At 33.3% G+C, this 25640-nt stretch overlaps 1 protein-coding gene across 1 annotated transcript in view; it reads left to right on the plus strand.

Moving 5' to 3' along the window:
• The window catches only part of itpr1b (inositol 1,4,5-trisphosphate receptor, type 1b), a 145286-nt gene that overhangs the window by 107558 nt on the left and 12088 nt on the right, over positions 1 to 25640 (plus strand). Inside the window, exons 44-51 of the mRNA XM_073826386.1 lie at positions 3967 to 3988; positions 4275 to 4450; positions 6341 to 6505; positions 6671 to 6860; positions 8579 to 8665; positions 9485 to 9630; positions 11485 to 11650; positions 14621 to 14781. Coding sequence (XP_073682487.1) covers positions 3967 to 3988; positions 4275 to 4450; positions 6341 to 6505; positions 6671 to 6860; positions 8579 to 8665; positions 9485 to 9630; positions 11485 to 11650; positions 14621 to 14781 — 1113 coding nt within the window. The remainder of the gene's footprint in view (positions 1 to 3966; positions 3989 to 4274; positions 4451 to 6340; positions 6506 to 6670; positions 6861 to 8578; positions 8666 to 9484; positions 9631 to 11484; positions 11651 to 14620; positions 14782 to 25640) is intronic.

Here is a 25640-nt window from a genome sequence, read left to right on the forward strand (position 1 = left end):
CGTTTAAAAACGATCAGCATGTCTTAATCCGATTATAAAAGAGTTCAGCAGGTCCCTGTACAGTATTTGTTAAGGTCAAGCGAGAGGCCCTACAGAATTCCAGAATGTGTGTAAGAGCAGTGAAGAGGCGTGTTTCTTCCTCTCCCGCCCCGTCTGACAGAATGTAGCCATTCAAACGCAGAAGTAGGTCAGTGTGTGTAACCTCAATGCACAGGAACGCATAGCATAACCAGTGCAGCTGTGGGGAGATCTAGGACTTTAGAGTCAAAGGGCTGGATATAGCCACTTCCATGTCAAGTATATGGATATGGCACATGCACATTATAAATCTATTTCTGTTGTCTGTTTCTACTAGTCAGTTGACATTATGGTCTTTTATGCATAGCTTCCACCTCTTCTGACCACAATTTCAATTGCAATTGGGGCAAAAAGTTTAAGACCTCTGGCTATTTGTTTATGTATGTATTTATGTATGTTTATGTTATCAGAGATTTCCTTTACAGCTGTTTCTTAACAAAATAAATTATTTACTTATTTATTTTTATTTTATATTTGTATATTTTTATTTATTTTTTAATAATGTATCGTTTTGTAAAATGTAATTTATTTATTTATTTATTTATTTATTTATTATTAATAGATATATGGATTAATAGATATTGTTATAATTATTAAATATATTTATTATAATATAAATATAACACATATTTATGTATTCATATTTAATATTGATTTACAAAATTATTTATTATTATTATTATTATGTAATTTTTTTAATCTACAGTATACTTTAATACGAAAATGAGTGATATATGTCTTCATATGTTATTTAATACAGTATTTTTTACAGCTGCTTCTTGACAAAATAAATTAGTTGCTTATTTATTGTTACTTTTTATTTATATTTATTTATCAATAATTGATTGTTTTGCAAAAATAGTTTTCCTATTAATAGATATATGGATTAATAAATATTGTTATAATTAATACATATATTTATTATACTATTTATGTAATACATATCTATTTAACCATATTTAATGATATCAGTGATTTACAAAAAAATATTAATTATTATTATTTCATTTTGTATTACTATGTAATTTTAATTTTATCTACAATATACTTTAATGATATTTATACATTTATAAGATTAGTAAGCTTTTATGTATTATTTAATAGTATTTTTTTTTACATCTGTTGCTTGACAAAATAAATTACTTATTTATTGTTACTTATTTATGCAGTATTTATATGTATTATTAATTGTTTTGTAAAATTGTATCTTTTTAAATTATTTATTTATTATTTGTATTACAATTCTTTTATTTCAGTGATTTACAAAAAATATTATTATTATTATAATGTAATTTTTATTTAATCTACAGAATACTTTAATAATATTTTTCATATATATTATTTAATACAATATTTTCCTTTACAGCTGTTTCTTGACCAAATAAATTACATATTTTTTGGTACTTTATTGTATTGTATTTTTTTTAATTATATTAAAAAATGTGTATTTATTTAATCATATTTACTGATTTACTTCACAAAAATAATGTATTGTTGTTATTATTAATAATATAATATTATTTTTATTATTTATACACAAAATAATTAAATAAAAATAATAATAATAACAATTATTATTATTATGTAATTTAATATTTATTCTACATTATATTTTAATAATATTTAATATTAGTGATATAATTTTCCATGTATTCTATTGAATACTGTATTTTCCTTTACAGCTGTTTTTTTTTACAAAATAAATTATTTATTGTTACTTTTTATATTCATTTATTATGATTAACTTATTGTTTTGTAGAATCTTTTTAATTTTTATGCATTTATAAATTATTAAACAAAAATAATTTATTATTATTAATATTATGCCATTGTTATTTTGTTTTTATTGTAATTATTGTTATGTAATGCAGTATTTTTCTTGACTAAATAAATAAATTATTGCTACTTTTTATTTATTTTTATTTATTCATTGATGTATTTTTTTATTAATAGATATATGGATTAATAGATATTGTTATAATTAAAAATATTGTTTATAAATGTATTAAATCATTTAATGACATCAGTGATTTACAGAAATATATATATATATTTTTTTGTTATTTAATTTACAGTATACTTTAATAATATTTAATATCAATTATATATACTTTCATATATGTTATTTAATACATTATTTTTCTTTACAAAAATATTTTTAACAAATTTGTAACAAATTTGTAAATGTCTCACTTTTTCTGTAAAGACAGTGGCATTCAAGCTGACATATTCAAAGCCCGATGATTGAGTTCTCCAGCATATATTGATCAAAGATCCCAAGATTATCTTGTGCTTCACTGGAAGTTCCATAATCAGTCACAAATGTGCTTGATTAGTGACCTAGAAATGCACATCTGATATATTCTACTTTTAAACTCGTTTCTTTTTACATAATCAACATCCTAAAACTTCATTTCCAGGTTAAAATTAGATTTCGAATCTTAGATTTTCAGTGTTGTTTGTCTGTATGTGTGTGTGTGTGTGTGTGTGTGTAACTTTGTGAAAATGAATGGAACAGAGCCTTTGACGTCCTCGATTCGAAATATTTCCTGGCCGCCCACCAGCCCTGTTGGTCCAAGCCCCAGCTCGGCTCGGCCGTGAAGTCCGTCCTTGCTCGGTACCCGACGCTCATGCATCTTTCAGCCGTGATATTTTTAGCACGCCGTGTTATGTAACAAGCACCTGTCATGTGGTCTACTCGCAGGCGGGAGAGCGAGTGAGCGAGTGAGCGAGCTGGAACCATTGCTTCTGTGAAGATCCTGCAAATCCGACTGACCTCATTTTTCTTTCCTGCATACACACACACACACACACACACACACGCTTAGCAATCCCACTAATATATTCCCACATAAGACCTTGCCGTACTGTACGTTTCATTGCCATTCACATAGGACTTAAACAAGGATTAAAAACTATGCCAGAGCGGTTGATGACAAAGCTGCATCGAACCTTAACATATTCAAATGTGTCAGTCTTTCAGGGTTATGTAACTTTTTTTTTAAGCATCTTTCCCTTGAGGGCTAGAATGTGCCCGAACATGTTCAACAGGTGAAACTGCAAGCACTTTAGGGAATCCCATTTCGATCTGCTGTACAGAATCGCAGTTTCAGATACACAGTGCAGTCATGGGTAATGACAATGAATATAATCTAAGCTTATCATCTGCGCTTCGTTGTTTCTCAAAAATAAGATGTTTATTCATAAGTGGATGTTTTAGTTCGCCTAAATATGAGAATAGGACCTACTTTCTTCTGTGGAGTGCCAAAGGAGAAGTTTAGCTGAATGTTTTTACTCCCATTTTCCATATGCTGTGAAAGTGAATAATCTGCAAAAATCACTATAATGATCCATATGACTAAATCTTCTGAAGCCATATGCTATCTTTGTGTGACAAACAGAATCTTAAGTTATATGTGACCCAGGACCACAAAACCTTAAGATGCACCGGTATATTTGTAACAATAACCAAAAACATTGTATGGGTCAAAATGATCAATTTTTCTTTAATGCCAAAAATCATTAGCATATCAACAAAAGATCATGTTTCCATTAAGATATTTTGTACATTTCCTACCGTATATATATATAGAAACTTAATTTTTGATTAGTAATATACGTTGCTAAGAACTTCATGTGGACAACTTTACATTTTTTATTTTCTCAATATTTAGATTTTTTTGCACCCTCAGATTCCAGATTTTCAAATAGTTGTATCTCGGCCAAATATCCTAACAAACCATACATCAATGGAAAGATTATATATTCAGCTTTCAACTTTGTATAAATCTCAATTTCAAAAAATTGACCCTTATGATTGGTTTTGTGGTCCAGGCTCACATATGGTATTTCTAATTCCTCATTCACATCTTCTTTTGTATTCCACAGAAGAAAGAAATCATAAGTGCAAGTAAGTGATGACAGAAATCTCATATTTCAATAATCAGATCAAGACAGTTTGCACATGTTGGAACAGCCTAAAAATGACACAATTCCCAGAAACGCACTGAATTGCTGATCTAAATCTAAGTCGAGTCTCTGAGATAGTTGAACACAAGGTCTGTAGCATTGGTGACGCTGTAACTGTGACAGATGGCATGATAACATGTCACTTCTGCTGTATTTTTATCCTAGAGCATGATTGATGGCACTTAAACGTGTTTACCTCTTTTTCTTTTTTTTTTCTCTCTCCTCAGGCACCCTGGAGCCACACCTCTCTGCACTGCTTTGGGCGGCAATGTTGGTTTCGCTGGCCATAGTTATAGTACTACCCCAACCTCACGGGATTCGGGCGCTCATCGCTTCCACTATATTACGCCTCATATTTTCAGTTGGCCTGGAGCCCACACTGTTTCTTCTCGGGGCATTCAATGTGAGTGAATGACGAGAGTGTCTTATGCCAAAACTTGTCAGGACGGCGGTATTGTTAGATGACAGCTCGGTGTGTTTTGCACTGAGGTGTGTTGTGCGTCACTGAGGGATTCCACACGGCTTTCACAGTCCGGTGTTAAAATTACTCCACTTCCCCCTAATAGTGTGCACACTTAGTGTGCATCCAAACCTACTATCAATTCCAAATCAGCTTAAAGTTAAAGGAGAAGTTCACTTCCAGAATAAAATTTCCTGATAATTTACTAATTTACCATGTCATTCAAGATGTCTTTCGTTCTTCAGTCGCAAAGAAATTAGGGTTTTTGAGTCAAACATTCTTGGATTTTTCTATATATAGTGGACTTCAATGGGAGCCAACAGGTTGAAGGTCCAAATTGCAGTTTCAGTGCAGCTTCAAAAGGCTTTACACAATCCCAGCTGAGGTATAAGGATCTTATCTAGTAAAATGATTGGTTATTTTCTTTAAAAAAAATCATTTTTTATATATATTTTTAACCACAAATGCTTGTCTTGCACAATGCACATGTGCTTTGATTTAAAAAAAAAAGTAGGGTAAGGCAAAAAACTAATTTTATTTTCAAAATTGATAGACATCGTTGTTTTAACTGTTTTGTAAAGTGTGTTTGACTTTTTTTTTTTTTACATGTTTGCTTTGTAAACACTGGCTCGGTACTTCCGCCTGTGTTTTACATGACCTTTACAATATCATTGCATAATGTGTGAGGTCAGACTGGTGCAAGACGATCATTTGTGGTTTAAAATGATATAAATATTATTATTTTTAAGAAATTGACCAATCATTTCACTAGATAAGACCCTTATTCCTCGGCTGAGCCTTTTGAAGGTGCATTTAAACTGCAATTTGGACCTTCAGCCTGCTGAAGTCCACTACAGTTGAAGTCAAAAGTTTACATACACCTTGCAGAATCTGCAAAATGTTAATTATTTTATCAAAATAAGAGGGATACTACAAAATGCATGTAATATTTTATTTCGTACAATGACCGTATGATTTTTAAGATCCTTTTTTTCACACTGAGAACAACTGAGGGACTCGTATGCAACTATTACAGAAGGTTCAAACACTCACTGATGCTTCAGAAGGAAAAACCATGCATTAAGAGCATTTAAATTTAACTTGTCTTCTAAGGGAACATGTAAGTATCTTCTATAGCTTCTGAATGGCAGTACTACATGAAAGAAATATAATATTTTTGGAAAAATGAGAAAAATATACACATCAAGGACGTTCAAAAGTTTTCACCCCCTGCCTCTTAATGCATCAGTGAGTGTTTAAACCTTCTGTAGTAGTTGCATATAAGCCTTGTGAACTGTGTGTAAATGTCTTTTATGTGCAATACCTTATTCACGTCAGTACTAAATAAAATATGACATGCTTTTTGTATGATCCCTCTTATTTTGGTCAAATAATTAACATTTTGCAGATTCTGCAAGGTGTATGCAAACTTTAACTTTCAACTGTATAGAGAAAAATCCTGGAATATTTTCCTCAAAAACATTAATTTCTTTATTACTGAAAAAAGAAATAAAGAACGACATGAACTTCTTGGATGACATGGGTGTGAGTAATTTATCAGGATTTTTTTTTTTCTGGAAGTGAACTTCTCATTTAAATAATTAGCTGAATGCTTCGATAATTTAGTGGCTTGTCTATAAATAAGATTTCAATCAAATATTTCATAATGCAACTGATGCAATTACTTCAGCCTGTAATTTGTGGTTGTGATTCAATTATTGGCGTAATCCCTAATGATACACTACAGATAAATGTTCTCGTTGCTAAATTTGACCTCAACTCATATATGAGTCAAAACTCTGTTGCAACTTTTTTAAAAAATCTTCTTTTCAGGTGGGCAATAAAGTGATTTTTCTAATGAGTTTTGTGGGAAATCGCGGTACGTTCACAAGAGGATACAAGGCCATGATCATGGATGTGGAGTTCCTGTATCATCTGCTTTACCTCATCATATGCAGCCTTGGAGTCTTTGTTCATGTTTTCTTCTACAGCTTGCTTGTGAGTACTACATGAGCACACTCCAATCTTTCACACGTGGATGTCTCTTCTAACTCTGACCTTTGACCTCTCACACTTTCACCGACATGTATGCTGTATATACGCACACACACACACACACACACACACACACACACACACTCTCTCATCTTACTCTCTCTCCAGCTCTTTGACCTGATCTACCGAGAGGAGACACTGTTAAACGTCATCAAGAGTGTTACCAGGAATGGCCGCTCCATTGTTTTGACCGCGGTGCTGGCTCTCATCCTGGTCTACCTCTTCTCCATCGTTGGGTACATCATCTTCAAGGATGACTTCATCCTGACCGTCGACAGAATTTCCAATAAAACACTAGGTGAGAAAACAGATGGCTGTTGCTTAAATCTATGCTCCGAATCTGAAAATTAAACTTTGAATATTAAACATGTGGAAGTCCACATTGTGCATGAGAAATGTCTTTTTTAAACATCTAGCCAGTTATTTAGCAAAACAGGTCAAGAACATGAACGGGTTTAAATATAAATATATTTATTATATATATAACTACACACATACATGTGTAGGGGCCTATGATGTCTTCAATGCGGAAAAAGCGTCTGGAATCATGGAATCCATTCGTAACAACGGAATTTACTGCATAATGTGGAATGTCACTGAATTTGCCCAATTTGGGATGAATAAATCAAAAGTAGCTGAGTACACTTTAATTTTCAGAAACCCGTAAAAATAAATGTTTGTTTTAACTTGAAGAAACTGTGACAGGAATTACTTAATGTAATGATAATACTACTACTAATATTTATTTTATTATTATTTTATTATTAAAGCATTGTTTTTAAAGGAATATTTGCCAGAATTTTTTTTTACAAGAAAAATGTAAATACAAAAAGTATTTCTTAAAAAAAAGAAATAGATAAAATATATATTTTTGTTATATAAAATCAATTAATTAGAGATGCTTTTGATTATTAAAATTGAATGAAAGCAGTAAAATGGAATGCAGAAAATTAATAGAAATAACAGAATTTGGTCAAAATAAAACTGAATTTGAGAAAAATGAGAAAAAACTAAAACGTATATTTCATAGGGCACTAAAAATATGTTTTTTGTTCAAATTTGTGTACATTGACAAATTTGCGCCCTACATGTATACAGTAGTCAACATTTGAAGCGGATGAAAAAAGTTCACCAAAGTTGTCCTAAGACAAGAACGGGAATTGTTTTGATTTTAGGACAACTTTGATAAAAGGTTCTGATCCACTTCAAATGTTGACTACTGTATATTAAAAAAAAGAATTGTAAATTCTTCAGTAAATGTACTGTTTAGAGTTTGGGGTCAGTAAGATTTTTTATATATAAAGAAATTAATAATTTTATTCAGCAAGGATTTAATAAATTGAGCAAAAGCGATGGTAAAGACATTACAAAAGATTTCTGTTTTAAATAAATGCTAATAAATGTTCTTTTGAACATTAACTAAAACTGTATAGTAGTTTCTACAAAAATATTTAGCAACACTAATGTTTTCAACATTGATAATAATAAGGAATATTTCTTGATTTCTTTGTGATTTCTAAAGCAGTGGTTCTCAATCCTGGTCCTGGGGGACCCCTGCTCTGCACATTTTGCAAGTTTCCCTTATTTAACACCTGATTGAGATCATCAGCTCATGAGGAGAGAGATCCATGAACTGAACTAATCAGCTAATGATCTCAGTCAGGTGTGTTAAATAAGGGAGACATGCAAAATGTGCAGAGCAGGGGTCCCCCAGGACCAGGATTGAGAACCACTGTTCTAAAGGATCATGTGACACGACAACTACAGTAATGATGCTAAAAATTATTTTACCATCATAGCAATAAATGAATAGGAAAAAAAACATACTTTATATTACAGATTTTACATTATTTTTGATCAAATAAATGCAGCTTTGGTGAGCGTTAGAGATGTTTTTCAACATTACTTACCCCATACCTAAATTCTATTGAATCACAGGCCTATATTCATTATTTAAACCCAATGTTTCTTTAAAATGAACTTATTGCTCCTAATCTGCTGTTTTTCTCTACATAGAGCAATCCGCCAGTAAGATGGGAGAGTTCCTGGCAGGCGCGGTGTGTCGGAAAGAGGAGAACTGTTCAACGGAGACCATGATGGATGGTATGGACCCCTTCACCCACAACTCTCTCCTTCACACACACACACACACACACACTTATAGTTAAATCTGAGTAGTTTGGCCTGGTCATGAGACAAGGAAAGGAGAGACCCAATGTTCTCAAGAATCCCTGCTGGGTTATGCGGGTGATGTTTGGGGTCGGAGGTTAATGACTGTCAGGCACTAAATGTTCAGCAGGTTCATGCTGGTTGAAGGGTTAGAGGTCGGACCAGTATAATTCGGATTTGTAAGCGGGTCTTTGAGAATGTGCGAATTTAAGATGTAAGGTCAGCCTAATTTGATCAACGGAGCTGATCAGCCAGTCTGAACCCACTGAACCTGCACCGCATGGCCTTGTCTGGCCTTGTGAATGTGTCTTACCTTGTTTTGCACATCAGTTAACATTGAAAGACCTTGCTTGAACCAGTTTGAAACTATTATTTTTCTTTAATTCAATAGATTTCTTTAGAAACACCTATTCAACCATAGCTTGCACCACTCACATTTACAAATGTCCATTCAGATATACAAATCAGGTTGCATAAATAGCTCTGTATTTGATTGCAGATACAAAACTCTTTGTGAATGAGATGTTGTGTAACGTGTTATGATCTGATAACTCTGGATCCTATTTTAGGAAAGCGTTTAACCACAAATGCTATTTTTGCTTGAAGATTTGCATGTATGCGGCCATTCTGTCTGAGTACTTTCTGTAAAACATTCCACAGTAATACAGAGCCCTTTGTTAGATTTGAAAGAGTTTGTGTTTTACTTGTTACTTTTTATTTGTTTACTGCTTATTGACGTTCTGGTTCCTGCAGCTGTGGGAGTGCAGTCGTCTGCGGTGGTGATTGAGGATAAGGAGAGGACGTGTGACTCGCTGCTCATGTGTATCGTCACCGTATTGAGCCACGGCCTGCGGAGCGGCGGTGGGGTCGGAGATGTTTTGCGGAAACCTTCTAAAGAGGTACCACACATGGGCCTCAGTATTGATTTGGAGCAGGACTGTCTTTTTTGGCCAATAATAGAGGAGTGTTCAGGAAACCTGTTTGAAAACAAACATTTTTTCAATTTTTCAGTTCCACTTGGCAAACTGATGGTATCAAAATTACTGTAAAATGAAATTACTGTAGAATACTAAAAATGTACGCTTTTTTAATTTCAGATTTCAAAGAAACATTTGTAATTTTCATTAACTTGATATATTATAATAACTAAAACAAATAAAAGAATTGATAAAAACTATGACTACACTACCAGTCAAAAGTTTTTGAACAGTAAGATTTTTAATGTTTTTTAAGGTCTCTTCTGCTCACCAAGCCTGCATATTTTTTTATTCAAAGTACAGCAAAAACAGAAAAATTTACAATTATTTTTACTATTTAAAATAAATGTTTTTTTATATATATATATATATATATATTTTTTAAAATCCTGTGATCAAAGCTGAATTTTCAGCATCATTACTCATCATTACAGTTTTCATTGTCACATGATCCTTCAGAAATTATTCTAATATGCTGATTTGCTGTTCAAGAAACATTTTTATTATTGTTGTTGTTATTATTTTCAATATTAAAAATATTTTTTCAGGATTCTTTGATGAGTAGAAAGATCTAAAATAAAAAGCTTTTGTAACATTATACACTATACTATGGAAGCCCGTTTCCGCCAATGAATGAAAATGAAAACTTTTTATCTCACAATTATGAATTTTTTCTCAGAATTGCATCATATAAACTTGCAATTGTGAGTTATAAAGTCCAGATCTGAGGAGAGAAATAAAGACTGATATGTATATACGAGTTTATATCACACAATTCTGACTTTATTTCTCAGAATTGCGAGTTTATATTTTGGAATTTTGACTTTATATATTGCGTCATATAAACTTGCAATTCTGTGAACATATCAGGTTTTTTGTCCTCAGATCTGAACTTTATAACTTGCAATTGTGAGCTTATATCACAATTCTGAGAAAAAAGTCAGAAAATTGCGAGAAAATTTTCAATTCTGACTTTATTTCTTGCAATTGTGAGTTTATATCCCACAATTCTGACTGTATATCCAGCAATTCTGACTTTATAACTTGCAATTGTGCATTTATATCTCAGTCCTGAGAAAAAAAGTCAGAATTGTGAGATATAAACCCGCAATTCTGAGAAATAAAGTTGAAATTGCATTATATAAACTGGCAATTGTAAGTTATAAAGTCAGGATTTCATGATATAAATTCGCAATTGCGAGTTATAAAGTCAGAATTCTGAGATACAAACTCGCAATTCTGTGAACATATCAGTCTTTTACTCTGCTGTTTTCAGCATAAAAATAAAGAGAAATGTTTTTGAGCAGCAAATCAGAATATTAGAATGATTTCTGAGGGATCATGTGACACTGGAGTAATGATTAAAAAATTCAGCTTTGAAATCACAGGAATAAATTATATTTTAGAATATATTTAAATAGAAAATAGTTATTTCAAGTGTTTTTCCTGTATTTGGATGTTTAATAAACATCAAAAATCTTACTGTTCAAAAACTTTTGACTGCTAGTGTATATATATATATATATATTTTTTTTTTTAAATAATAAAAATGATGAAAACAGCCAAAATGGCTAAAACTGTAAAATTAAAACGTAAATACAAATACATTAAATTAACTGTAAAATTGACAATGGAAAATATAAAGTTTTTAATAAAACTATAATAGTCCTCAGTCAAAAAGGTTGAGAATCACTGGTCTATTATTGGATGTTGATTGGGATGTTGAATTGAAACCAACACTGATATTACAACCTACTGCGTTTCTTTTCTCCGTAGGAGCCTCTGTTTGCAGCCCGTGTGATCTACGACCTCCTCTTCTTCTTCATGGTCATCATTATCGTCCTCAACCTCATTTTCGGAGTTATCATTGACACCTTTGCTGACCTGAGAAGTGAAAAGCAGAAGAAAGAGGAGGTTCTGAAAACGACTTGCTTTATTTGTGGTGAGCGTCTACATGTCCACAATGCCAAATACCCTATTACTGCTTCTCTGTGGACGGCTTTCCATTCCAGTTAAATCACAAAACAAAATGCAAACAACATCAACATCCCCTTCAGCTGCAATTTTCGTTTATTAAAATAAAACGTTTTATCATGGCAAATTAGAACCTGAAACCTCATACTCAAACCGAAAACATTACCACCAAACAGGGCTGCGTTTCCCAAAAGCATCGTAAGCTTAAGTACATCGTAGACCCATTGAAACCAATGGAGCTACGATCAACTTAAGCTTACGATGCTTTTGGGAAACGCAGCCCAGATAAGTCGAGCTTAATGCCTCATTGCAGATCTAGGCTTTTATCCACTGAGCTAGAAAATCCAGGGATTGACAGGGGCATCGGATGTAGGCCATTTAAGAACGTTTTTATTGAAAACAGCATTTTTAATTGGTATATGTGACCCCAGACTACAAAACCAGTCAGAAGTTGCATGGGTATATTTGTAGCAATAGAGTCAAAATAATTTTTCTTTTATACCAAAAGTCATTAGGATATTATGCAAAGATCATGTTCCATGAAGATATTTTGTCAATTTCTTAATGTAAATATATCAAAACTTAATTTTTGATTAGTAATATGCATTGCTAAGAAGTTTATTTGGACAACTCTAAAGCTGATTTTTTTGCACCCTCAGATTTCAGGTTTCCAAATATTGTCCTATGCTAACAATCCATACACCAATGGAAAGCGTATTTATTCAGCTTTCAAGTAATAAATAAATCTCAATTAAAAAAAAAAGATCCTTATGACTGGTTTTGTGGTCCCGGGTCACATATAATTGTTTACATTTCTGTTTTAACCCTTAAAGACCTAAAACATTTTTGGGGCACCTGTACATTTTTTTTTTCCAGACCTATTCAAGCAGTCAGCATCAATTGTCACATATCATTATAAATATAAGAACTTAAACTTTATGTCTAGCTAATTTAAAATGACAATTTTCCTTTTGTTTTCTTTAAAAATGAGTGAATTTCCAGAATTTTAGGAAAAACGCTAGCAACAATTGGGTGTTTTGTACTGTATACTCAAACAAATACTCCTGAAGTTTGGATTTTTCTTCTTTAGAAATTTGTATTTAGGTGTTTTACACTTAAAAATAATATTTTGTCTATATATAACATTCCCCAAACAAGTTATAGCCATGTATTACAATATTATATTATATATTATTATAGGTGTTTTTCAGTGAAAAACAGGCCTATTTAGTTTATTGACAATATACACCTGTCCAAAAATGTTTCAGGATTAAAGTCATAGCAGAAACAGTGTTATATACAGTGTAGGAAGTAGTGAAAACAATTGCACAAATTGTCTTGTGCAACAAAAATATAAACAGTCCAAATTATTCACAAAATGAGAGACAAATATACTGAGCGCAACAGAAAAAGTAGTGCAAATAATCTTTACAAACTATGTAAGTATTAGTGACATAATATAACAACCAAACAGATCAATCTGCTGGCTGTAGTCTGCATCGGAATCTATTTTACCAGGACATCACCCAGTGACGCGAAAACCTAAATCCCAGTGCTTTATCCGATATGTACTGCTGTTTCATCCTTGTTTTTGGTTTGTGTTATGTCAAAGGACTCTGTCGTGAGTATTTCTGTGCTTTTTCAAAAAATCCAAAGAAACATGCTAATCGGTGTTTCAAAAGACCAAAACCTGTTTATTGGTTGAATAGATGACAGTTTGAACCATTTTGCGCACAGGGGTGGGACTAAGCATCAACAATCGTTCCTGTTTGGCTCAGAGGACCGAAATGCATTGGTTTCATCTGACGAATCAATACTGAGGAAATGTGATGACGTAATCACGCTCACTAAATGCGATATCACTGAAACAAGTAGACTCATTATGAGACTTTTAAAGCATTCAAATTGGAATAGCAGTTCAAAAGTTATTCAACATTTAAGAACAATAGTTATTTTTATCCGCGGGCGGCTGTCTCGGTCTTTGAGGGTTAACTTAGAAATGTACTCTGCTGCAGGCAGTGCATCACATAATCATTTATAAAAACATTTTTATGAGCCTTTGTCATTTTGGGATGCAACTCAGTCCTCCCAAACATCCCTTTCTATTTTTAAAAACAAAGTCTGATTAATCTGTGAATCACAGACGTATTCATGCACCTATGTCCCATAAATTTTCGTAAAAGTGTTTTGCTCCAGCATAAACATTAGGACGCCCCCTCTTCACCAGAAGTCTTAGTCATAACTCACTGAGGAGGAGGTGGAGTGTCTTACTGTTGCCACTTGGCGTGTTTGACCGCGTTAGTGTGAGATCAGCTGTAATGTTCATAAATCTCACAGTGCACACACCTATTATATAAGGATGCTGATTTTGACTCATGTCTTGTGATATGAATTATTAAAACTGCAGTTTTTTGGGATTCAGTTCATCTCTGGGGTGATTTCACGATCCTTGACCAACATGTGAACGCAACAGAATGTAATCTGAAGTTAGAAACGCAAACGTGCGGTTGGAGAGTAGCTGACGCGTTGCAGTCAAGTGACAATTTCTCAATCGCGCATCAAAATTAGACTGTTTGTTTGTGACCATCACAAGATTGATAACACGTACCAATTCATGCTTGTATACAGTTTTTTTCTGTGGTTCCACTTCCTCTTCCAGACAGTACAGATTTCTTTGAAACAAAACCAATTTTAAAAGAAAGAAATGTTGTTATGCATCATGTCCAAAGTCATTGGAAGATTGTTTTCCCTCTCACTGAATGAGCTAAATAGGTTCCTGACCTAAACAAATCCTTTTTGGAACACTGATCACTGGGCAGATTGTCACTTCAAGATCTTGATCTTCTTAGCTGAACTTAACCCTTAAAAACGAGGTTTATGTGGCAAGGCCCATTTAGGCCCAAACTCATTTCTCTGTAACTGTGTTTCTGCTCTGCAGGTTTGGAGAGGGACAAGTTTGACAACAAAACAGTCACGTTTGAGGAGCACATTAAGGTGGAGCACAACATGTGGCATTATCTCTTCTTCATCGTGCTGGTGAAAGTGAAAGACTCCACCGAGTTCACAGGGCCTGAGAGCTATGTGGCCGAAATGATCCGGGTAAGGGATCTGGAGTGCAACAGCAGGCTTTATTTTAAGATGTATTATTAAAATGAATTGTATGTTTTAGGTGAGTACAGTAAGCTAAAAAGATAGTATTTCCAACCACAATAGCAACATATATATATATATATATATATATGTATATGTGTGTGTGACCCTGGGCAACTTTAAAGGTGATTTTCTCAATATTTAGATTTTTTGCATTCCAGATTTTGCCAAATATTGTCCTGTCCAAACAGAAAAATTTGACACTTATGACTGGTTTTGTGGTCCATGGTCACACACACACACACACATACATATATATATATATATATATATATATATATATATATATGTGTGTGTGACCATGGACCACAAAACCAGTCATAAGTGTCAAATTTTTCTGTTTGGACAGGACAATATTTGGCAAAATCTCTCTCTCTCTCTCTCTCTCTCTCTCTCTCTCTCTCTCTCTCTCTCTCTCTCTCTCTCTCTCTCTCTCTCTCTCTATATATATATATATATATATTATTTTTTTTTTATATATTTATTATATATTTATTTTTTTATTTTTTTAATTAGGTGGATCTTGTCTTGTTATCTTAAAGAATTTCATTTAAACATTTTTTTGTACTTGTTATGCCACTTCTAAGAAAAGTTCAAAAAGGATCCACACCTAATTACTGCAGTACATAAATCACACAGTGGAATGTGTAGCATTCATAGCTAACCATTCATTCAGATTAAAGGACTATTCTAGGTTCTTTACTAGCTAAATTCAATTCACAGCATTTGTTGCATAGTTTGGATTACTGCAAAAATGAATTACGACTTGCTGCTCCTTTGGCAAGAAGAGGCAAAAAGATACAGTCACAATGAAAATAATTCCAAATCTGAAAAAAAGTAAATATTCCCTGGTTCAAACAAAAAACACAAACAAGGTATTTTTAGTTTTACAATTTTTTGCCATGACAATGGCATACCTTTACAGTTCTAACAAATAAAAAAAAACATGTTTTAACAGTGTTTAAAAAAAAAAAATACTTTTGTTCAGCAAAGAAGCATTAAATTGATCAAATGACAGTAAGAAAAAGAAATGTGGTTTCCATAAAAATATTAAGCAGAACAATAGTTTGCAACGTTGATAATTATAAAAAAGTTTCTTGAGCAGCAAACAAGCATATTACAACGATTTCTGAAGAATCATGTGACACTGAAGACTGGAGTAATGATGCTGAAAATGCAGGTTTGGATCACAGAAATAAATTACATTTTAAAATATATTCAAATAGAAAACATAGTAATATTATTTCACAATAATACTGTTTTTAATGTATTTTTGATCAAATAAATGCAGCCATGGTGAGCACAAGAGACCTCTTTCTAAAACATCAAAAAGTGCTTTTATAAAATTAGCATTTTTGTTTTTAAATCATGAAAAATAACTCCATTCACTACTATTCTAAGTGCCTCGTCGTAAGTTAGACAGCTAAACAGCAGTCGCCTTTCAAGAAACCGAGGTCACCGTAAGGTAATTTAAGCCCTAGGGCCAAAATCACATGATGAGAGGAAATCAGCCAATGGCATGGAGCAGTTCTGGATCAGTGGATGTGTTTGTTTACTGCTGAGGATTTTTTGTGAACTCTGACAGTAGATAACGCTGTGATAACTTGACACTGAGCGTCTACTTGTACACAGAGAGTGAAGCAAAGAGTTACGATCAAACAGCACATTAATAGAATGTTTGCGTGTGGGTTTCTTCCCCCTTAGAGACTCTAAATTCAGAGAAGCCGTTTTCTATCAGATTTCAAAAGAATGATGTATTTATGAGGAGTAAACCGTGCCATGATGGGACAGGGCTACTTTTAGTCCACAACCCTGAGGCAGTAATGAACTGACTTGACCCTCGAAGTTTAGTTTGCTGTGGGGAATGTGGCCTACTTTGAGCTTTACCTTTGGGAAAGTAGAGTACTTAAGGAATTTTCCACCAGATTCCTCCCACTAAATCCCCTTAAATGACCCCAAACCTTCTGCTTTGTCTTATGTAATCACAACTTCATGACCTTCGGTCTCTCAGGGACGCCAGAGCTTCTGTTTGCCTTCAGACTGGAGCCTTAAGACGTCCTGAAAATGGCTCGGAATGTGTTAATCCTTGAGAAAAGCTGTGACAGCACACACACACACATACACAAACGTCTTGCTTCAATTGGTTGACCAGAGGAGCAGGAGTTCCCCTTATGATTGCTATAACTGTGTACATCTTTGTATGTATGTGCTTCTTTGAAAAATTATCTCTACGCTAAAGCACTAAGGGCCTTTTTCTCAGAAAAACACGTTTAACAACTTTAGCAAATCGCTGGATGAATACCAGCCTCAATGGGGTTATTAAAAAAAAATGAGGGCACTGATGTTGTTCATTTAAACATCCTGTTTTATCTTAATTGCCTCTTTATAGGTCATCATATGCTTTGCTTAATGCAATGGCGTGGAACTTTAATAGCGCTTTATGCGACTTTTGAGTAATTTTAGGGAAAGAGAAGTGCTCAGGAAAGCCCCTTCTGCACAAGTGGTTGCTCTCTTGACGCAGATGGCGCCGCGGTGGGTTTCTGACATAGTTTCTGATCCGGGTGGTGTCTTTTGGCACAGTTCCAACCTCCGTGGTGCATTTCGAGGCTTCGCTATACGGTTTTGGGAGGAATCACCTGACTTGGGATTAGTTGGGCTTTTAAGGTCTCCTAAAAAAATGAGAACCCTTTGACCTGAAACCAAAGGGTAGAGCAATTTGTGATGCATCACTAGTTGATGGCTTGGTAGAGATCAAGCTGAGGTTGGTTAAGCCATTATTTGACTAGAAAAGGATAGGAAGGAAATGACACAACACTTGGCTTGAAGATGCACTGCCTGCATAAGCACCCGCAGGAACGTGTCCTAAAACCTAGAAACAAATTAGTGTTTTTCTGCTGTCCCGAAGTCAATGGATTTTTTAGAATGGAAAATAGATCCTGAGTGATGTTAACTTCTGAGTTGGTCTACAAAATGATCCTGCAGCACTTTATTGTCTTAAAGGTCCGCTAAAGTGCTTTGAAACACGCAGCGTTATTCTGTGTTGATGTAATGTCAGCTGAAACAGGAAGACAGGGCGGGATATATTCAGCAGCCCCGCCCCCTTTTTTTAAATAGCCAATTTTTTAAATAGGCCCGAGCTGCTGAGCAGGGTAAAGTCGTATTTGACACTGTGTGACAGCCACAATCTCATCCATATTGCATTATCTATATATAAAATAGCATTCTGTGAATTCAAATGTGTTCAATAAGTTTTGTGGTCTGCACTGAGTCGCGCATATGACCCGCTCCAAGCGATTGTGTCTTTGGACCACGCTGCGGCGGTTTGTGTGACACAAAGTGAAACCAGAGTTCATTCGCTCCAATGGAAATCATATTTACAATCTGAATCGTTCCCTATCCCCTATATAGTGCACTGCATGCCATTTACTGTACAGAAAATACTAATTCTGTGAACAAGTGACCGTTTTCAGCCACAGCTTCAGATTCTGTGTGTAGGATAGGGGGCAGGACAGACGCTTCGAATTCTAAAGAGCATTTGATTGGACAGAAAGTTTGATGAGAAGCTGAAGTGCAACGTGATGTCATCAAAATTGTTGTCATCAAAATCTATATTGGCGGAAGTTAGAGACTGTAAGTTTTGAATGCTTATATCTTCTAAATGCCAGTTTTGTCATTGTTTTGGAGCACGCTATCTTACAGATATGATAACATATTCATACTAAGAGCCAAAATACTTAAATTTTAGTTTCATGGGGACTTTAAAGGAGACCTATTATTATTTGAATAGAGTTGTTTTTGTGCATGGCTCTTTAAATGCAAATAAGCTGCTGCTCCCCTCCCCCTTTTCCAGAATAGGGCTGTGCCTTTACAGCTCGTACCTCAGATACTTTGCTAAAAACATCTGTCTGGTTTTTGTTATCATGTCTATCTTGCTGAAATCATGCGTTTTTTTACCATATTAGTTTAAACTTCTGATATAGGGTTGATGTGAGTACTAAACTAAGTTCTCTTTCATGTCATATTGTGCTTAAACTGTCAAATACGCACAAGTGCACTGCATGCATAAGCGCCTGCAGGAAGGAGTCCTAAAACCTAGAAACAAGTTAGTATTTTTGAACTTCCAGTTCTGCCGTTCCAAAGTCATGCTTAGCATGCTTTCCTCAAATTTTCGCTGTCATGTTAGAACTAGTACACCGTTGTCACTTGCGAAAACCAAATAGTGGCGCTGTGGATAAAAAATCCTGCAGATTAGGGAAAGTAATATTATAGCGCAGAATCTAACACGCTTGCTTTTTACATGCTTGCAGAAAAAGGCTTAGCAAAAACAGTTGCAGGGTCGTCCTTTTTCACATTTTCTAGGTTGGTAGATGCACTGGGGCACTGGTTGTAGCACTTAAACATGGAAAAAATCAGATTTTCATGATATGTACTGAATATATATATAAAATGTATCAAGAGCAGAGGAAAGACCAATTCTGTTTGATCGTCTGCTTTCATTCAGGTAATTGAGGTTAGATCTAACACTGTGTCTGTAGGTAGAACCCCTACATGAACTTGCCCTTTTCCCTTCAGCTTTTTTCCCCCATGAATATTATTCACCGCTTCGTGATGACGTCTGTCGTAATTGTCGTGCTTTGAAGCAGTGCATGAACGCTCGGGTCCCGTTTAGGACCCGATGCTTGTTGTTGCTGCTCAGACCGCAGAGCATCCTGTCTAAGTGTGTGGGTTCTTGTGGTATTAGTAATGAAATTCACACTTCCCTCATTTCCATTGAAGCAGCAGATACAGTTGAAATTGATGTGGCTAGAGCACTCACACATTTACTGGCAATGCTGTCAAGTGTAAACAAAGCTTAGGAAATAGAGGTTAGAGACGGGGCTGGTTCGGACGCACGAACGTGCGCATACACACCCAAATAAGCGTGAAAACTAAGCAGCACTTTAAAAAATAAAAAGAGGCATACGTTGCATTTGCCCCTTTTTCCTGTCATGCCGGATAAAGCAAATGAGTGATGTTGTAGTTTCTATATTAGAAAGATGGTACATCCAAAAATTAAAAATCTGTGATCATTTATTGTACTCACCTTTATGTCTTTTCAAACCTGTATCGTTTCTTTCTTCTGTGAAAGAAAAAAGATGTTTCGAGATGTTTTTTTGGTGTGGAGTCAATGGTTACCTACTACATAATGTATTTCTTTAATTATATATGATGACAATTTTTTTTTTTTTGGATGAACTTTCCCTGTTAAGGATTTTTTTGTAAGGATTTTTTTTTTGTTACATAGAAATAGTTGTAGTTCTCGTTTCTGTAGAAGTGAGACCAGAGGAAGTGAGTATTTCAGTGTAAGTTGTGATGCAGACATGTCACTATATCCTCTTGATTTATATCCAGCGTTAGAGAGAGTGGTTTTTATTTCGTTTTTAAATGCATTGAATATTTGGAGATATGTGATTGGGAAAAATAGCTTAAAGATTTGCTAAACATCCGCTTACAAAACTATATTATAAATGGTGGTTTTACTTCTACCAACAACAAAAATAGCTACAAAAATTCTCTTTTTTTCTCTTTGACTTATAGCACTATCAGTGCCAGTGATTTTTCATTTGTTTTTTTCTTTTTTAATTCTTTTTAAATTTTATTTTTATTTTTTGATTATTCTTTTTCCAACATTACAAAAAAATAGTGTTGACCTAAGCTGTGGTTGTGAATATTTGTAGGTGACTTTTTATTTATTTATCTATTTTGACAGCAGAAGTCTTTTTTAAATATTCAAGGAAAATATTCACAAATATACAAAATGATTGTTTATACTTTGCTATATCTTCATCACATTTCATTTCAAATTTTTTATAAAAAGTGCTGACCCAATATGAATATTTGTAGGCGTTTTTTTTTTTTTTTTTTTTTTTTTTTTTTGACAGCAGAATTATTTTTCAAATATTCAAGAAAATTTTTTTAAATATTCACAAAAAGTTTGCTTATACTCTGCTATATCTTCATCACATTTAATTGCAATTTTTTTTAAAAAGCACTGACCCAACCTCTAGTTGTGAATATTTGTAAGTGAATTTTTTTTTAAATTTTTTTTTTTATATTTAAGAAAATATCTTCAGTATTTGCAAAAGTTTGCTTATACTTTGCTATAACTTCATCACATTTAATTGATTTTTTTTTAAGTACTGACCCAACCTCTGGTTGTGAATATTTGTAGGTGAATAATTTTTTTAAATATTCAAGAAAAAATCTTAAATGTTTGCAAAAAGTTAGCTTATACTTTTATTATATCTTCGTAATCAAATTTCATTGTAATTTTAAGAAAAACGCTGGCCCACCCTCTGGTTGTGAATATTTGTAGGTGATTTTACTGTATTTATTTATTTTTTGACAGCTGAATTATTTTTTAAATATTCAAAAAAAAATTTTTAAATATTCAAGCCAGTCATTTTTATTTTTAATTGTTTTTTATTTTTATTTTATTTAGATTTTTTTCATTTTATTTTTTGATGATTATTTTTCAAACATTAAAAAAAACTAATATTTGCTCAAAGTTTGCTTTTACTTTGCTATATCTTCGTAATCACAATTAATTGCATTTTAAAACAAACAAACAAACAACAACAACAACCTCTGGTTGTGAATATTTGTAACATGATTATTTATTTATTTTATTTTATATATATATATATTTTTTTTACAGAAGAATTATTTTTCAAATATTCAAAAAAGTTCTAAATATTCACAAAAAGTTTGCTTATACTTTGTTATATCTTTGTCAGTAATAATTGCAATTTTTAAAAAAATGCTGACCCAACTCTAGTTATGATTTTTTTTTTTTTTTTAAGTTATACATGTTGTATTTTACTTATTAAAAAGTAAAAATAATTTTCAGGGTTTTTTGTGTATATGAATAGTTTTATTTTGCTTTATCGGAAAGATAAATTATAATAAAGAAAAATAGTTGAAGAATGTATATTTAGGATTTGTTGGTTATTTAGAGAATTACAAGTGTGCTTAAACTTTAATATATGCATAATCAGTTAGTTTGGTTATATGTTATTTATAATATTGAATCTTTTTTATGTTTTCCGCTAGACGCTGTAGGTTCCTCTAGTTCAGTAAAGCTATATTCAGCAGTGTGAAAGCAAAATTTGAGTTTGTAGGGCATCTGTCTACGTAATATACGAGCGATGAGGTTGGAGGAACTGTGATAGTCTGAACAGTGTGGGTGCCATTGGCTTCAACATTTGACAGATTTCAAAAGCAGACTCAGTCAGGGTGAAATAGGTATGATTTGCGATAACGGCGTGTGCCTCTGCGATGACGATGACGAAACCGGCTGACAGCTGGGCTCCATGCACAGACGACAATGTTTGTGGGCGGAGGTAAACACAAACCTCAACATCTGTGGCAGCAGGAAGTGAGTGCACACGCACTCCTCTCTTGTTCTCAGAATGACTGAGCGCATTACCTGTGATTTTCCCCTGCGCCTGAGTGGAACTGTCTGTCTGAAGTATGTGCGCACGGCCCGTCTGAGATTTCAGAGACAAGGGGACTTCTCTGCACCTGCAGCTTAAACGACCTCGGTCTCTTTTTTTGTCACACACACAAGCATATATGCGGGTAGCTGACAAAATTACATATGCATGAACTGTTTTTCCCCAGCGTTTTAGGTTAAAGTTCATATAAATGTATAAGGGAAAGTGTTTATTTTTAGATGCTATGACTGCTCACCATATTCTATGGAAGCTGTGTTCTGATTCTCACTTTATTTTTGTGAAAATGAAATATAAGTGAGCTGTTTGTTGGTTGACTTTCCTGCGCCGTGTTGTTTATTCAAGGAGTCATTTTATGGCTAAGCCAACCACTTTGAGGTGGGACTGTCTGTTTGATTGACCAATGGCAGAAAAGGGGGAGTGTTCAGGAAACCTGCTTGAAAACAGTCATTTTTTTGACATCATGATTATTTGTAGATTTTCATTGCAAAAATCTTAAATATTCTGTAAAAGTTTGCTTTAATTTTGCTAGGTCTTTATAATTTATAATGAATATAGTGTATTTAATGGATACTTCTATTTTCCCCCCTAATATATATATATATATATATATATATATATATATATATATATATATATATATATATATATATATTATTTTATTTTTTTTATTTTTTATTTTTTTTAAGTATATCTAGTGTCAGAGTTAATTATTGTCTTCTTTGGGATCATGATTATTTGCACATTTTCATTAAAAAAATTGATAAAAAATAATAAAAATAATCCCTAAAAATATACCATAAAGTTTTCTAGGTAAATTATTCTAAACATTTACTTTAACTTTACTAAGTCTCTATAGCTTTTTTCTTTTCTTTTTTATGGCTATTTCTAGATATATATATATATTTTTAGTTAGTTTTTTAGTAGAAAGTTAATTATTTTCTTTTCTTCTTTGGCATCATTATTATTTGTACATTTTCATGAAACAATTAAATTTAAAAAAAAAGTCAGATTCTTGATTTTTATTTCTAGGTATTGTTTTTTTATACTATCCCATCTTAAATGTTACCTAAAATGTACCTTTAATTTTTCAAGGTCTTTATAATTTATAATGAATCGTTTTTTATAATATCCATTCTTGTTTTTTCCCCCTAAAGTATCATTCAATAATTTATTTAAAATATAAATAAAATGTGTATGAAATGAGCCAATAAAATGAGCCATTTGTTGGTTTACATCCTAAACTGGCTTTTTGAATGTAATTTTATTTTATTTTTTTACTTAACCAATGATGTTACTTTAAGGACCATCTGTTTATTTCACCAATGGCAAACAGAGAGTATTTAGAATAACCTGCTTGAAAACAGGCATTGTCATTGCTGTTACTAGATGTGCTTTTTATGTTTGCATGTCAAAAAAAAAACCTGCGGCGTGCTAAAACGTTCTAAGTATCCCCTGCACTCTTTCAAGGAATACAAGAACACAACAACTTCATGCATAGTAGTTATAAATAGAAAGAATGCTGTTAAAAATTGTGTAGCATGTCAGCAATGCTGCCATGATAACAGCCAGAGGAACTTACTGACTTCCTTATAGGATATGAAGAAAATATGCAAATATGTTCACAGCGTTCACAAACCTCCGGTAGTCTGGACTTGTCTGTCTGCAGGCCGAGTTCATTTCAAAACCACTGATGTGTTTGTGTTTGTGTTTGTGTGTGTGTGTGTGTGTGTGTGTGTGTGTGTGTGTTTGTGCAAGTGGTCTAGCTTTGAGGAGAATAGGAAGTGTCTGAGCAGAGAATGTCGTGTTCTTTGGCCAGCGTTCTTTAACTATCACTTTTTCCCTGCTTCTGTTAGAATCCCTCTCGTCCATATTAGGCGCTTGGTCTGACCTCTCCCACCAGTCACAAGTCAGACATTCCGCAATCGCGTTTGGCTCGGGCTGGAGCTTGTAGACTCCCGCTGCTGTCTCTGAACGCTTGTTGTACTATATATTGCAACAAAAGAACATGGCTGGTTCATTAAGAACTTTTTGTACTAATCACAGGCCACAAAATATAAACTTGGTACTCAGAGCTACACAGTGTTGCCAAGTCTGGTGTTTAAGCGTAGAATTGGGATACTTTTACACTGTTGCCCCAGGTTGTTTTATAGTGTTTTTTTAGATTTTGACGGAGAGGAAAATGTGTTGCTATGCAGTTGTTTGACTCCACTAATACAATTCTAAAAATTTTCTTAGTATTGTATTCTTTTTGTGCCATCTGTGAGGTTGTTATGGCATCTGAGGTGATTATGATGTTAAAAGAAATAAGAAATAAAGTCAGAATTGCGTGATATAAACTCACAATTGTGACTTTTTTTCCTCAGAATTCTGATAAAAACTCAGAATTGACTTTTTTCTTCAGAATTGTGAGATATAAACTCACAATTGTGACTTTTTTCCTCAGAATTGTGATTAAAAACTCACAATTGACTTTTTTCCTCAGAACTGTGAGATATAAACTCACAATTGTGACTTTTTTCCTCAGGATTGTGATGTAAACTTACAATTGTGAGGAATAAAGTCAGAATTGCAGAATATAAACTCACAAATGTGACTTTTTTCCCTCAGAATTGTGATAAAAACTCACAATTGACTTTTTTTCCCTTAGAATTGTGATGTAAACTTTACAATTGTGAGGAATAAAGTCAGAATTGCAGGTTATAAACTCACAATTGTGACTTTTTTTCCTCAGAATTGTGATTAAAAACTCATAATTGACTTTTTTGCTCAGAATTTTGAGATATAAACTCACAATTGTGACTTTTTTCCTCAGGATTGTGATGTAAACTTACAATTGTGATGAATAAAGTCAGAATTGCAGGATATAAACTCACAATTGTGACTTTTTTCCTCAGAATTGTGATAAAAACTCACAATTGACTTTTTTTCCCTTAGAATTGTGATGTAAACTTTACAATTGTGAGGAATAAAGTCAGAATTGCAGGTTATAAACTCACAATTGTGACTTTTTTTCCTCAGAATTGTGATTAAAAACTCATAATTGACTTTTTTGCTCAGAATTTTGAGATATAAACTCACAATTGTGACTTTTTTCCTCAGGATTGTGATGTAAACTTACAATTGTGATGAATAAAGTCAGAATTGCAGGATATAAACTCACAATTGTGACTTTTTTCCTTAGAATTGTGAGATATATCCTCACAACTATGACTGTTTTCTTGAGAATTGTGAGATATAAACTCACAATTTGACTTTTTTCCTCAGAATTGTGATATAAACTCACAATTGTGACTTTTGTCCTCAAAATTGTGA

Source organism: Garra rufa, chromosome 20, assembly GCF_049309525.1.
Source record: "Garra rufa chromosome 20, GarRuf1.0, whole genome shotgun sequence".
Classification (NCBI taxonomy): Eukaryota; Metazoa; Chordata; class Actinopteri; order Cypriniformes; family Cyprinidae; genus Garra; species Garra rufa.